At 36.9% G+C, this 13,533-nt stretch overlaps 1 protein-coding gene across 1 annotated transcript; it reads right to left on the bottom strand.

The window, feature by feature from the left end:
- Positions 1–4,917: 4,917 nt before the first annotated feature.
- LSM8 (LSM8 homolog, U6 small nuclear RNA associated) lies at positions 4,918–12,627 on the bottom strand. The gene is made up of 4 exons (XM_043589333.1): positions 12,488–12,627; positions 11,301–11,341; positions 7,887–8,014; positions 4,918–5,176 (listed from the first exon to the last, which is right to left on the bottom strand). The coding sequence occupies exons 1-4, from the start codon at positions 12,516–12,518 to the stop codon at positions 5,086–5,088; spliced, it is 291 nt and encodes a 96-aa protein (XP_043445268.1). The 5' UTR covers positions 12,519–12,627; the 3' UTR covers positions 4,918–5,085.
- Positions 12,628–13,533: the final 906 nt, after the last annotated feature.

The raw sequence follows: 13,533 nt of genomic DNA, 5'->3' as shown, positions 1-13,533 counted from the left end.
AAAACATGAAAAAAATTAGAACCACTTAAAAAGACAGTTTCTAGTTGCTTTAAATGAGTATAAGCCCTGTAAGTTACTTCCTAAGGTACTGAAGGAATTTAACAAAATAACTCATGACCTTGGACAGTAAACCTGAGTCAAGATGATTTGGTTGAGGTGCTAACAAGCTTCACAAGGACAAAAACTTGTTAATGTCATTCCCTGGTATATCCACAGTTTAAAGCATGGTACCTAGTGTGCCTTAATGGCTTTACAAATGTCTCTGATAAAATTCCAAAGTACTGAATATTTTTCAGTTTGTGAAAAAATAGAAAAGGAAGCACTGATCACTAGGAGGCAGCGTTGATTCACGAAGACTGAATATGCCCATGTCACATAGTTTCTCTGCTAAAAGAGAAATAAGATCACAGCAAAGCATTTGACCAAATTTCACATAAATAGTCCCTATATGCAAGATGGAGAAAAAAGACTAAATATCTTATAATTAAACAAATTTGTAGCTGGTTGAATGGGAACACTGTGTTGTTTAATGGATCAGTATCAACTTGAGTGGAGAGTTCTCACTTGTCAACATTGTTTTTCAGTCTTAAACATAAACAGAATTTTTACCAAATTTGACAATGACTTAAAAACTGAGAATAACAGCCCAAGGTAAAAAAACAAAACAAAATGCCACATCAGTAAACAAGAATATTAAAATGAATAAATTTATAAACTGAGGTATATAACTACACAAGTACAGAATGGATATCCTAGTTTATATGTGAAAAACTTATGTTTTCATTTAAACCCCATCAATCAAGTGTATATGATTGCCATAAAACAAATTTATTTATACTGTATATTTGTTAAATAATATAAACTTACTACACATACCTTCCACTTCACCTTAAATCATCATAATATAAATACTCCAGTCTCTTACATAGAGATATGGTAGCCAGTGGGACTCTGAAAACTGAAGGTGCAAGACCGCCATTTCCAGTTTGGCCTTTGAATACCTAGAATAAGCTGTTTACTGTAAAATCCCATAAATCAAATCAAATTTTGTAAAGGGAATCTAATTTTATTTGTCACAATCCCCAAAGATCCATATTGTTATCCATGCCTTAAGGTAAGGATTTTGAAGCATAATTAGGGACTCATCAAGGCATACAATAGGTCTTTTAATAATTCTACCACACTTTCCTTACTTAGCTATTTATTATTACTTTTTGCATCATTCCAGATCTACTGAACCGTATCAGTGCATGGGACCTGATAATATTTAAAGCAATTCAGGTAATTTGAAAATGACCCACAACACAGCTTTGCAAATTGCCTTAGATCATCTAAATATTTCTTTCAGTCAGGCCTCAGGAATTTGATATTATACTTTCTACTCATAGGCAGTTTATAAAAATACAAAGACCTGATCAAATTCAAGCCCTGTTACTCATAAGTGTGACCTCTCATAAGGCACTTAACCCTGCTGAGCATCAAATTACCCATGTGTAAAATGGTCTCTGTTGTAAGCATTTAGCATCATGCCCAACACATGATATGCACTTAACCTACTAAATTTTGAAGGTGAAGGCCTAAATTACACTGTATGGCCGGTTAAAGATTGCTCTATAATTCTGGGTGGTACCCAGGCAGGTTGACATGCCATTGTGAAGACATTATACTTGCTCATCCACATGGTGAATCCTTTGTTACATGTCTGAGAAACATGTTGACATGGAGAGCCTACATTTATTATTAAATACTACTTAAAAAGTTTTTATCATATCTCACATCAGGTTAAAAATTCTGAATGATTTTATAAAGGTGTTAAACAATATATTTAAGTAAAGCATATATTAATAAAGCTTATCTTTATCTCTTATTCTTCTGGTATCAAGGTTTGTAATATTGAAGCCAAAACTATCAGCATGTAAGGCCATTTGATTTAGCAAAGTACATTAGCCTAAAAGCAGTGTTCTAAACTATTGCTTTAGCTGGTTTTTCAGTTAAAAAGAAACAAATTAAGTCCTTTTGCAGTTAATTGCCCTTTACAAAAAAGTTTAGTGAAATATCTTGCCAAGACAAATTTATTTGATTCATTAAGCTGGACTTAGTGCCAGAATCACAGAGCGCAGAGCTAATTATAGGTTAAAATTTATTTGAGGCTCTTTATAAATAAGAAAAGTGATTGCAGAATAAAAGTCTCGTTAAAACACATAAACACTTGACACTGCGTAAGAATCAAGTTGCCACTCATGGTTGTGGTTCCTTTACAGTGCTCATGCAAAAAAAAAAAAAAAAAAAAATCCAAATTGAACTGGTTAAGAGCACCAAAAAACCCTACCATGTGCACCCAGAAATAAAGAATTGCTTATACCATTTGTTTTTTTATTTTGTTCTTAAAAAAAAATTTTTTTTAAGGTTTATTTATTTTGAAGGAGAGACAGCGTGAGCAGGGGAGGGGCTTACAGAGGAGACAGAGAATCTGAGGCAGGCTCCAGGCTCTGAGCTGTCAGCACAGAGCCCAACGCAGGGTTCAAAATCACGAGCCATGAGATCATGACCTGAGCCGAAGTGGGACTGAGCTACCCAGGCACCCCAAGAATTGCTTATATCATTTGGTGTGCATTTCATTTGGTTTGCTTTCCCTACTATTCACAAAAATATCCAAGTCATATTTGGGGAATGATTTTTTTGACATCAATCCCTCATTACTGTGAGGGAGGGTGGGGGAGACTAGGATTTGTTTACTACTTTGTGTGTGGTTTGTATTATATCAAGTATGTTGACAAAGTATCTGACTTGAACTTCATTAGTACTGTTAGAATACATTTCACTTAGCAAATGAATATCTGTATTCCTTATTTGACTTTTGGAAATAGTTTACCCATTTAAAATACCATCATTTACTTAAATAGCACATTTGGTTTATAGTCCCTAAATTACCTGTTTTACTCACTTTGCATTATTTTCATTTTATTAATTATATAACTTTATACTACAAAAGCAAAATGTTTTTTTAAGTTTTATTTATTCAAGAGAGAGTGAGCTTGTGGGCACACTCGGGGGAATGGGCAGAGAGAGAGAGGGAGAGAGACAATCCCAAGCAGGTTCTGTGCTGTCAGCACAGTGCCTGAGGTGGGGCTTGAACACATGAACTGTGAGATCATGATTGGAGCCGAAATCAAGAATCAGACGCTTAACTGACTGAGCCACTCAGGCACCCCTAAAAGCAAAATACTTATGATAGCCAATACTAGCTAAACTTCCTCTAATCCTGAGGCAGATCAGAACATCAACCAAGATATGCTGGGTGACGGTGCCTTGACGACCAGTAAAGAAAACGATCTCAACAGATCTCCTTATAAGTCTTGTTTCTGTGAAAGAGTGAAGATACTTTCCTCTGTAAAATGTTTTCTTTTTGCACCAAAAAACTATCGTATCTGGCAAGTAGAGAGTTAAATATTAAAAGTACAAATGAAATCTACCTCTAAACTCAAAAAGGATCTATTCCAGAAGCTCTTTTCAGATTTTAAACAAATTAGCCCTCATCTTTTCTTATTGAGCTTGTATTATTTTCAGCCAAGGGTCAGCAAACTATGGCCTACAGGCCAAATCCAGCCTGCCACCTGGCAGTAAATGAAGTTTACTGGAATACAGCCACAACTCTTCATTTATGTATTACCTATGGTTGTTTTCATGACAGAACAGAATTGAGGAGTTATGACGGAGACCATATGGCCTTCAAAGCTTAAAATATTTGCTATCTGCATTTTTACAAAAATGCCAACCGTAACACTTGCCAACCCTTAAACACTTTCATTTTTTAAAAAAGAAAAACTATTTTAATTTTTTGTTTGAATTACAAGAATGTAAATATTTTTCTATTTTCTACTCACCACAAAGTTACAGACTCTGGCCCTCAGGGAACTGATGAGAATTCCTGTGGACCAGTCAGAGATCTCAACAGTATTTTAACATTGTTTCTATGAATTCTTTAAAAAGTCCACATTCAACTGGGGTGCCTGGATGGCTTAGCTGGTTGAGTGCCCAACTTCAGCTCAGGTCATGATCTCACAGTTCTTGAGTTTGAGCCCAACACTGGGCTCGCTGCTGTCAGCATGGAGCCTGCTTTGGATCCTCTGTCCCATTCTTTCTTTGTCCCTCCTGCTTGCGCACTCTCTCTAAAAAATAAATATATTTTTTTTAAAAAGTCCAGTCAACTGTACAAGGGGTTTTAGAAAACAGCCTATTTGTAGATGAGGGACATTATCTACTTAATTGATTCACTCAAACAATCAACCTATTCTGTTGATTATTGCTCTGAGAAACCAGGTTTACTTCTTTTGAAAATAGGTTTATGGAACCAAGGAGTCATGGAAGTTCTTGACAATAATAGCGAGCACTGCCTCAATACAAACATAAGGTTTATTTACTCACATTTATAAACAACAAAAAACTGTTAATACTAAAAATTCTCCAATTTTTAAGATTAAAAACTAAGATGGCTTTTAAGACTATACGGAATCATTCTTTTTTCAGATAATATCAACTTTGTTAGCATTTTTCCTTTTCTTAACCAAACACATTTTTTACCCAGGCTTCTAAAATGCTAGAGAACAATGAACCACCAGGGCAGTGTGATAAATGGGGATGGTTCAGACAACATGACACATGACTTACCTTTCTGTGACTTTCTTAAAAATTGGAAACGCATGTATCTTGCACCATTGATGGTATTCGGATGCTTGATTTAACATAATACACAAATTTCTTTTTAACTAGTTTTCTATAAATATTAAAATACCAAAATTTTTTTTCCAAAAGTTCTCACAGTACACATTAGATTTTCATACTATTTAAGAGAAAAATAAAACTAAGCTACCAAACCTGATTTAGGCAAAAAAATAAATAAATAAAAAAAATAAAAAATTTTCAAGGAAATGTAGAAATATTTTAATTTACATATCATACTACAATGAATCAATATATGGAGTCAAAAGTCCACAATTACACATTCATAAAAATTCCATACATCATCCTCAGAATAATCAGTTTCTATACAAAGATTTACAGGTGTCCAATGTATGTAGTTTTTCCTCAGTGTGCTACAGAGTTTAGAGGTTCTGCTCGAATATTCCCCAAATCAAGCGCAGAATCTGTCTCTTCATCAATTTCTCCAATGACTGCACTGTAGTTATTTAAGGAGAAAAAAAATCAGTTAAAATAATCTCACTTGTAAATAAAACTGAAAGGACACAGTAAAAACTACTTAAGGTGACAAGCAAATACCGTTTTCATGAAGTAGTGAATTGCAATTTAAGTCACAAAACTCAAGAAGTAATTTGAAGGCAACATTATTGTAGGAACCAATTATTAAGACAGATTGTATACAGTGTGATTGGATCATGAGTCTTCAAAGAAAAAAGGCACATATCAGATAGATATGGTACAAAACCCTAAAACTGGGGCAACTGGGTAGCTCAGTCGGTTAAGCATCTGACTTAGGCTCAGGTCATGATTTCACACCTCGTGAATTCAAGCCCCACATCAGGCTCTGTGCTGACAGCTCAGAGCCTGGAGCCTGCTTTGGATTCATTGTCTCCCTCTCTCTGTCCCTCCCCCACTCATGCTTCATCTCTCTTGCTCTCTCTCAAAAATAAACATTAAAAAAAAAAAATCAAAATCCCAAAACTTCCAATCCTATGATTTCAATTCAACCCAGGGACTGTGTTAGGGTTGATCACAAAATCACTACTAAATAAGCAAATAAGTGTCTATTCTTTGAGTAACTTTAATGAACTAAATCCATCAGAGTATACATAATACCCATTAATTTCTGTTTCAAGATTTCTCAGTTTGCTCAATTTAAATCCAAGACCAAAATGTACAGTTCTTGGGAAGCCTCAGTGGCTCAGTCAGTTAAGTGTCCAACTTCAGCTCAGGTCATAATCTCACAGTCTGTGAGTTTAAGCCTCACGTCAGGCTATGTGCTGACAGCTCAGAGCTTGGAGCCTGCTTCAGGTTGTGTGTCTCCCTCTCTGCCCTTTCCCCACTCATGCTCAGTCTCTCTCTCTAAAAAACAAACAAACATTAAAAAAAAAAAAAAAGACACAAAGATAATAGTAGCAACGGGTACTCAGGCAACTTAACACATGATTTTTTGATGTGATTGGCTAGGGTTAAAGCCAGCAAAACTTTCCTTGATTCAAGGAATCACTACCATAACATCTATAATGAAAACGTTAATACCATGCTAAGCACCAAGCCATGGCTCTCCAGCTGGATACAGTTGTTGTTATATCCAGACCACAGGACATATATGAAACATTATTCCACAAAAAAATTGGTTGTTTAAATTAGTTTGGCTTTCATAAGAGTAGCATCTATTAGTGAATACAAGTAATAGAGAATTTGCCCAATTTTGCTTTAAACTCTATATAGCCTTCAGCTCTCTGATAAATGAGAAGTACCAAACTCTGGTTAAAATAAATATTGTTTTCTCAATATAAAACAAATCAAAGATCTCAATTCCACCTTAAAAATTTTAGTATCAGTTGAAATCCTTAAGGAAGACAGTGGAGTACTGGTACAGGTTTTAAAACTGGCTCTCCAAAGGAAAAGAGGGAGGCAGACCTGCAGTGTTTACTCACATCCTTAGTGCAAATACTCCCACTATGGTCAATTTCAAGCTACCACCAAGACATCAACCAGCTTGCAAAATTCCTGAAAATATAACAATCTGCCTCCATGAGCCAAACAAGCTGGCTCTAGCACACCACTGAGTCTACGCCAAAGTTTAAATTTTTTTAAAAATGAAGTCCAAAAGTTTTATTTTTAATTTTTTTTTAAATCAAAGTAGGAGAAAGCTTCTTAAAATCAATTATTAGGCAGAGATCCAATATAAAATAATCATTATTATTCTCATCAGGGAACCTGGTCCCCACCAAATACTCTGCCTTTCTCTCGTATTTTATAGTTCATTTTATAACCTCACACCTAAAAGTCACCTCTTGAGAATATTTTGTAAACTCCCCAATTTTGATTAAAGATCAAATAATTTATCCATCCAATGGTGATTTTCTTAAGATAATTTAAATGAATAAAGTATTCCTTCATCTATATCCTATTGTCTATATTCGATATCCTATTTGTCTTCCAAAACAATGTGTAATATATCTTTTGCTGCCTTCCAACCATGTTTTAATTCTATACTCACTAGAAAATGGATTCAACAATCTTATAGCCTCTATAACTACACTAATACAATAGCTACTAGCCACATGTGACTATTGAAAGTAATTAAATGAAGTAAAATTTAAAATTCAATTCCCATCACACCAGTTTTCAAGTACTCAATGGCCACACCTGACTAGTACCTTAGGACAGTGGACAATGCAGACCTACATTTCCATCACTGCCACAAGTTCTACTGCACAGTATTGCTTTATACTGTTGCAGATTTTCTTAAATTGCTACCACTAAAGTGTATTTTCAGTTAACTGACGCTACAGCATAAACATGGGGCATCTTATTGTACTAAAATATTTAAAGAAAAAAATAATGGATAAGTACTTACTCATAAATTCATCAGTTATAGAGCATGAATTATTTAAAACTGTTCACACAAGAGGTTTCAAAGGCACTTTCAAACCCTAGGCTTGGACCCTAGAAGTATATTTATATTTCTCTAAAATTAGGATTATTTTGGAAGAACATTTTAAGAAGGCTCTCTAATGAAGTATTCAGTGTAAGGCAGGGCCCTTTCTGGATCCTATCTAGGCCACTTAACTATCATAAATATGACCAATCTCAGTAGATAAAAACCTCTTCTCCATACAGCAAGGTAGTACACCTATAGCAGATTTGACCTGCCCTTAAAAAGAAGACCTGTTACTTACACATTGTCACCTCTTACGATGTATAGCCCTAGCACCACCTGTTCTACTCCCTGTGAAGAGCTGAATACTCGTTCATGGCTTTCATCCAAAATCAAATTAATGGTCTGGTCAAAACCTTTCAGTGTTCCCTGTAAAGAAAACATTCAAAAGAAAAAGATAAATATTCTAGTTTACCTGAATATAGCCATTAAATGACACAAAAATTTTAGTTCCAGGGACACTAACAGAAGTATTCATTTTAAATAGAAGTCCACTGAAAATAGAACACTTCTTTATAACCGACAGTACCCTGGGGCACAAAACTTACCTCTGGGTTTTTTAAGACAGGAAAAACCACACCACACATGAGACTAGTGTGCAGAGTTGTCCAGAGTTACAAAGAACACCCATGTACCAATAAGGAAGTAGCCTAAAAGCCCATGTAGTGTAGGAGCTAACATTAGACATAGACTATCACAAATAAAATACAAGGGAAAACTATATAAATATACAAGACGAAGAAGCATATACATAGCAACCATAGCTGGTAACAGAACAGTATCACTTCGTTCTACATACTAGTAGGAGGCCTGTGCTGAACACACTATACACAGTATCTCAAATAATTTTAATCCTTTGAGGTAGATACCATAGTTATTCCCACTTTAGAGAAGAAACGTTGAGGCACAGAGAGGTTAAGTCATCTCTCAAGGTTTCATGGGTAGAAAGCAGCAGAGTTAGGAGTTGAACCACAAAAAGCTACCTTCAGGGCCATGCCACTGAACTACTATATTATACTACTATGAACAAGCAAATAGAATTTACCATTCTTCAGAGATTCAAATCAGTCCCATAAATATATACAAACTTCGACTGGTGGTGACAGCTAACGCTTAAGGAGTACTTCCTATCTGCCAGTGTTCTATGGGCCTCACATGTATTTATTTAATCTTCCCCAAACCCGGTAAGGTAAATACAAATAGGATTGTAATTAGTAGAAGCAGAACTTGAAAGAAATATTCAGAGAAAATTTTATGGAAGAATCCTGGTTTTGAATAAAGGAAGATACGGATCTAGCACAACACAGTCACTCAGATGCTTTTCAAGTTTCTGAAGAAATGTCAACTTACAGTTGTTTTGGTTGGTTAATTCTCTCAAGCTATTAAACTGTTTCATGTTTTGAAAATCAAAATATGTAAAATCAGAATATAACAAGAGAAAATGATAACCTAGAATTTGGATGAGAAAGAAAATCTGGAGTATTTACTAAACTAATTAGTATATAGTTGTTACCACACCGAGACATAGCCTCTTGACTTCATTTTACATGTAAGCATTCTATCAAGTGAGCCAGGGTCAAAAAAATACAAAATTACTAAGTTTTCAAAATTACTAAATTTTCAAAATGCTCTTTTCCTTTTTAAAATTTTTTTAGTGTTTATTTATTTATTTTTTTTGAGAAAGAGAGAGTCAGAGCAAGCGGAATAGAGGGAGAGGGAGACAAAATCTGAAGCAGGCTCTAGGCTCTGAGCTGTCAGCAAAGAGCCCGATGCAGGGCTCAAACCCACCAGCTGTAAGATCATGATCTGCGCCGAAGTTGGAAGCTTAACCAACTGAGCCACCCAGGTGCCCCTAACTTTCCTTCTTCTATAAAATTAAAATATTTCTCAAACTTAGCTATCCCATTAACAGAAACAGGAAAAATTAAACTTGAGGTATTATTGTTTTTTTTTTTAATAAAAAAAACTATTTGCAAATATTTAATAGCAAAAGATTTCTTGAAGTGTCAAGATGAGATAAAAATGTTTCAAACTGTCCTTATTGACAACATACAATGAGGTGCCTAAAAAACAAAAAGATTGTTTTCTTAAGAAGGAAGCAAGGCAGGGCTGCCTGGGTGGCTCAGTCAGTTAAGAAGGAAGCAAGGCAGGGGCGCCTGGGTGGCTCAGTGGGTTAAGCATCTTGAGTCTGGATTTAGGCTGGGGTCATGATCTCACAGTTTAGTGAGTTCTAGGCGGGCATCAGGCCGTGTGCTGATGGTGGGGAGCACACGTGAGATTCTCTCTCTCTCCATTTCTGCTCCTCCCTACTCACGCTGACTCTGCCTCTCTCAAAATAAATAAATAAACTTAAAAAAATTTTTTTAAAGAAGGAAACAAGGCAAATGGCCTTTTTTTTTTTTAAGAGTCAAATTGAATTTAAATCTCAGTTTGGTTCTGCCACTTATTATCCAAGTGACTCTAGGAAAGTGACTCACTTTTTCTGAACCTGGTTCCTAACCAAGAATTCAGGGATACTTCTACAGAGCTGTATTGAAGATTTAGATGTAAAGTGCCTGGCACATGATATACATTTAAATAAATGGCTAAGTTTAACACTTTGATAAATCACTTAGGGACTCACTTGGAAAAATCACAAGGATTAAAAAGAAAACAAAGACCCAATTGCAAAATGGAAAAATAAGAGATTAAATTACATGAATTAGATACAATTAGAAAACAGAGGGGGCGCCTGGGTGGCTCAGTCCGTTGAGCGTCCGACTTCAGCTCGGGTCATGATCTCACAGTCTGAGTTTGAGCCCCACGTTGGGCTCTGTGCTGACAGCTCAGAGCCTGGGGCCTGTTTCAGATTCTGTGTCTCCCTCTCTCTCTGACCCTCCCCCATTCACGCTCTGTCTCTCTCTGTCTCAAAAATAAATAAACGTTAAAAAAATTTTTTGTAAAGAAAACAGAGAAAGTTAGCAGCTTTAAAACTTTTTTTTAAAACAATGTATGAATTATAAGTGAAGAAATAATTAAGTAGCCAAAGATCATGAGATAAATTCCTCAGATCAAGAAACAGATCAAGGAGAGAATCCAAGAATTTTCTGGAATTATAAAGGGGATACTGTGATAAAAGGTCAAATAAAATGATATAAAAGAGTCAATTATAATTTATCCTACAGAAAACAGAGGTCATGCAACCTACAAATATTAAAAATATATTAACAACCATACAAGCCTTAAAATATTCATTGTTCTATATATGTAGTATCTACATCATAAAGAAGTTTCTAAGAGGCATACACAAAATTTCAAAAGAAAGCCTATGATTCATGTCGGCGATGTCAGAGCATTGAATGGGGGAAGGAAATAAAAAATGTTAGAGGAAGATAAATATAAAATACAGGCAGATGTCTGAAGACTATTCTCGAAGCTCTCCGAGGACAGAATCTGTTATTCATCTTGGTTCCTAGAAGCTTTGTATATAAATTACACCCAACGTTTATTAGTGAAAAAAATATGGATCAGCAGCTATTTATGATAAAGAGGTGAATCATAACAAAACTGCAATGCAGGTGTACTGTGATGCTTAGGCATTAGAGATCAGAAGTTTGACTTAAAACTTTACAAGCAAGAAGCTTACAAGGAAAGGATGAATATGCTAAACACTTACCACAATCATTCTCCCATCAGAAGTAATAACTGCAACAGTTCCTGATAACTGAATCAAGGAAAGCATTCTCAGGGAATGAAAATAAAAATGTTAGAATCTGGTAAAGAAATGGTTTTAATTAGTAGGAAAAAGGTGGACGGAATTAAGATACAACTATTCAACACAGCCACTACATTCACAAGATAACTTTAAGTATTTATAACTTCCTCAATTAAATTACACAATTAAAACAGGAAAAAGAGAATCCCTTTCTGTTTGTGATCAGTTGTTTCCCATCTCAAAACAGTTGAGATGTTTGGTACTCTTTTTCACTGGGGAATGTTGCCAGTTGGACTTTGAGCAAGACATTTCCCCCATTCCTCAACCTGTTCCTTGATCTCTAAAAGGAAAATTCAATCAGTGCTAAATTAATCAACGTTGACTCTTTTCAAACGTGTTAAGACACTTTATTCTAGGACCTGGCCTCTGGAACTCAAAAAAGAAGCTATAATCAGTGTCACAAGGTGCCAGTACGCTTGCATTATTAAGGCTTTAGTATTTCACTTTTGTCCCAAATTTGTACAGGAGAGCAATGTAGTGTTTCTGTCCTGAGATTTTAAAATGGTAACACCTATATAGGGTACATTAAGACTTCACATGGGGTTTTAGAAGTTATTTGCCCTTCGTGGAGAGCAATTACAACAACGAGCGTTATTGTCATTCTATCTACAAAGAAGTTGAGACTTTAAGTGGTAAAGGGGCAGAAACTAAATCTGCGCACCATCTTTAAAGTTTCTGGTATCTTCGAACAATGAGCAAAGCCAATGAATAAAGTAAATTCAAGGATTTACAAGACCCTTCTCCCCAAATATGAACGTAGAGGCCTCTAGGGAAGTAGCGTGGAGAACAGATGGCTGATTACTATAGAGACAGGCGTTTCTATAGAGACAGTTAGGAATATTTCGGTTTTAGGTGAAAATTAAAAGGCGCCCTGGGCCCCCAGGACCGGCAGGCTCTAGCCCCAGGAGCGGGATTAGCGGGTCCCAGGTCCTTAAGCCCCTCACCCGCAGCCCAGGCCGCGCAGGGGCCGGACATCCCAACCGCCCTCCGGTCCCGACCCCCGATCTCTCCAGCACCAGCCCTCCCAAGTGCGAACGCGGGCTTCGCCGTGCCCCGGCTGGTAGCAGTGGCAGACGGCCCGAGGATACGGTTGATGTAGTTCTCCAAGGCAGACGTCATGATGCTCGGCCCGGCCGCTCTGAGCAACACAGCAGCAAAGGGGACAAGAGGAGCTAAAAAGGCCCGCCAGGGACCGGCAGCGGCTCCCGCCGAGTGGCGGAAGCAAATATCGCGAGAGGTACAGCCCAGCAGGTTAAGAGGATCGGAAATTTAAAGAAACCGGCCAACCACACTTGAGAGTCAAAGCGGTAGTGAGTTAGTGCGCCTGCGTCGTGTGTTCCGCAGTTTTTCCGGTCGGCGATCTCCGGAACCAAGAGTGGCAAAAAGGAGCAGCAGGCGGAAGAAAGGAAGAAGTTTCTTGAAGGTGGGGTAGGAGGGAGAAGGTGGGAGAGCGAGTTTTCTAGTGGAGTGAAAGGCAAGTAGTAGAAGTCACTGAGGGAGAATGTTGAGAGAAGACAGGGAAGGCGGGAGAAAACGAAATAAGGTTTTCATCACAAGTAGAGAGATGAATGTGTTCTTGCATGAAATGTAGGTGCAGGGAACTGGAACGATCCCTAGTTTTCTGCCACACGGGCCGAAAATTAATCTTTTAGAAGTTCAGTGGCCCAGGACAAAATTGTGCACGTTGTGACCATATAGTATACATTTCTGGAGAACACTACAGTAAAAAGCATGTTCGCGCATTCTACATTTCCCTCTGAAAGTGCTCCAACGTGAAGGCATTGTTACTAATTTATTTAAGAAACCGAGTACAAAGATGTGTGAGCCTCCGAAAACCGCCTCCCTATTACCGTGCCACAAGGTCTCTGTGTCCTCAGGGTGAAATTAGTAAATATAAGGCAGATCTGCCACTGCTTGCGAAAAGACGGATTCAGGAAGCATAAGCATAAGCACCGGATTGGGTTTTAGACTTGTCTCTGCTAACGAATTATGCGGTCGTCCTTGCCCAAGTAACAGCAACTTACCTGGATCTCAGTTTGCGTATATCCTGTCACAGGTATTTTGGGTATCGCCATATATTACTAGAAAACGTCACTACTATTTTACTGTAACTTATAACTTGAGGTTAGAAAAG

This window comes from Prionailurus bengalensis, chromosome A2 (genome assembly GCF_016509475.1).
Source record: "Prionailurus bengalensis isolate Pbe53 chromosome A2, Fcat_Pben_1.1_paternal_pri, whole genome shotgun sequence".
NCBI lineage: Eukaryota > Metazoa > Chordata > Mammalia > Carnivora > Felidae > Prionailurus > Prionailurus bengalensis.
The sequence above is the reverse complement of the archived record's forward strand: the minus strand, read 5'-3'. Positions and strand labels throughout refer to the sequence as shown.

Excerpts from the sequence above, each read along its gene's own strand:
- LSM8 (XM_043589333.1), bottom strand. The coding sequence starts at position 12,518 with ATGACGTCTGCCTTGGAGAACTACATCAACC. Across the intron at positions 11,342-12,487 it reads CTTGGAGAACTACATCAACC|GAACTGTTGCAGTTATTACT; the intron begins GTATCCTCGGGC and ends TTCAGTTATCAG. Across the intron at positions 8,015-11,300 it reads CTGATGGGAGAATGATTGTG|GGAACACTGAAAGGTTTTGA; the intron begins GTAAGTGTTTAG and ends TTTTCTTTACAG.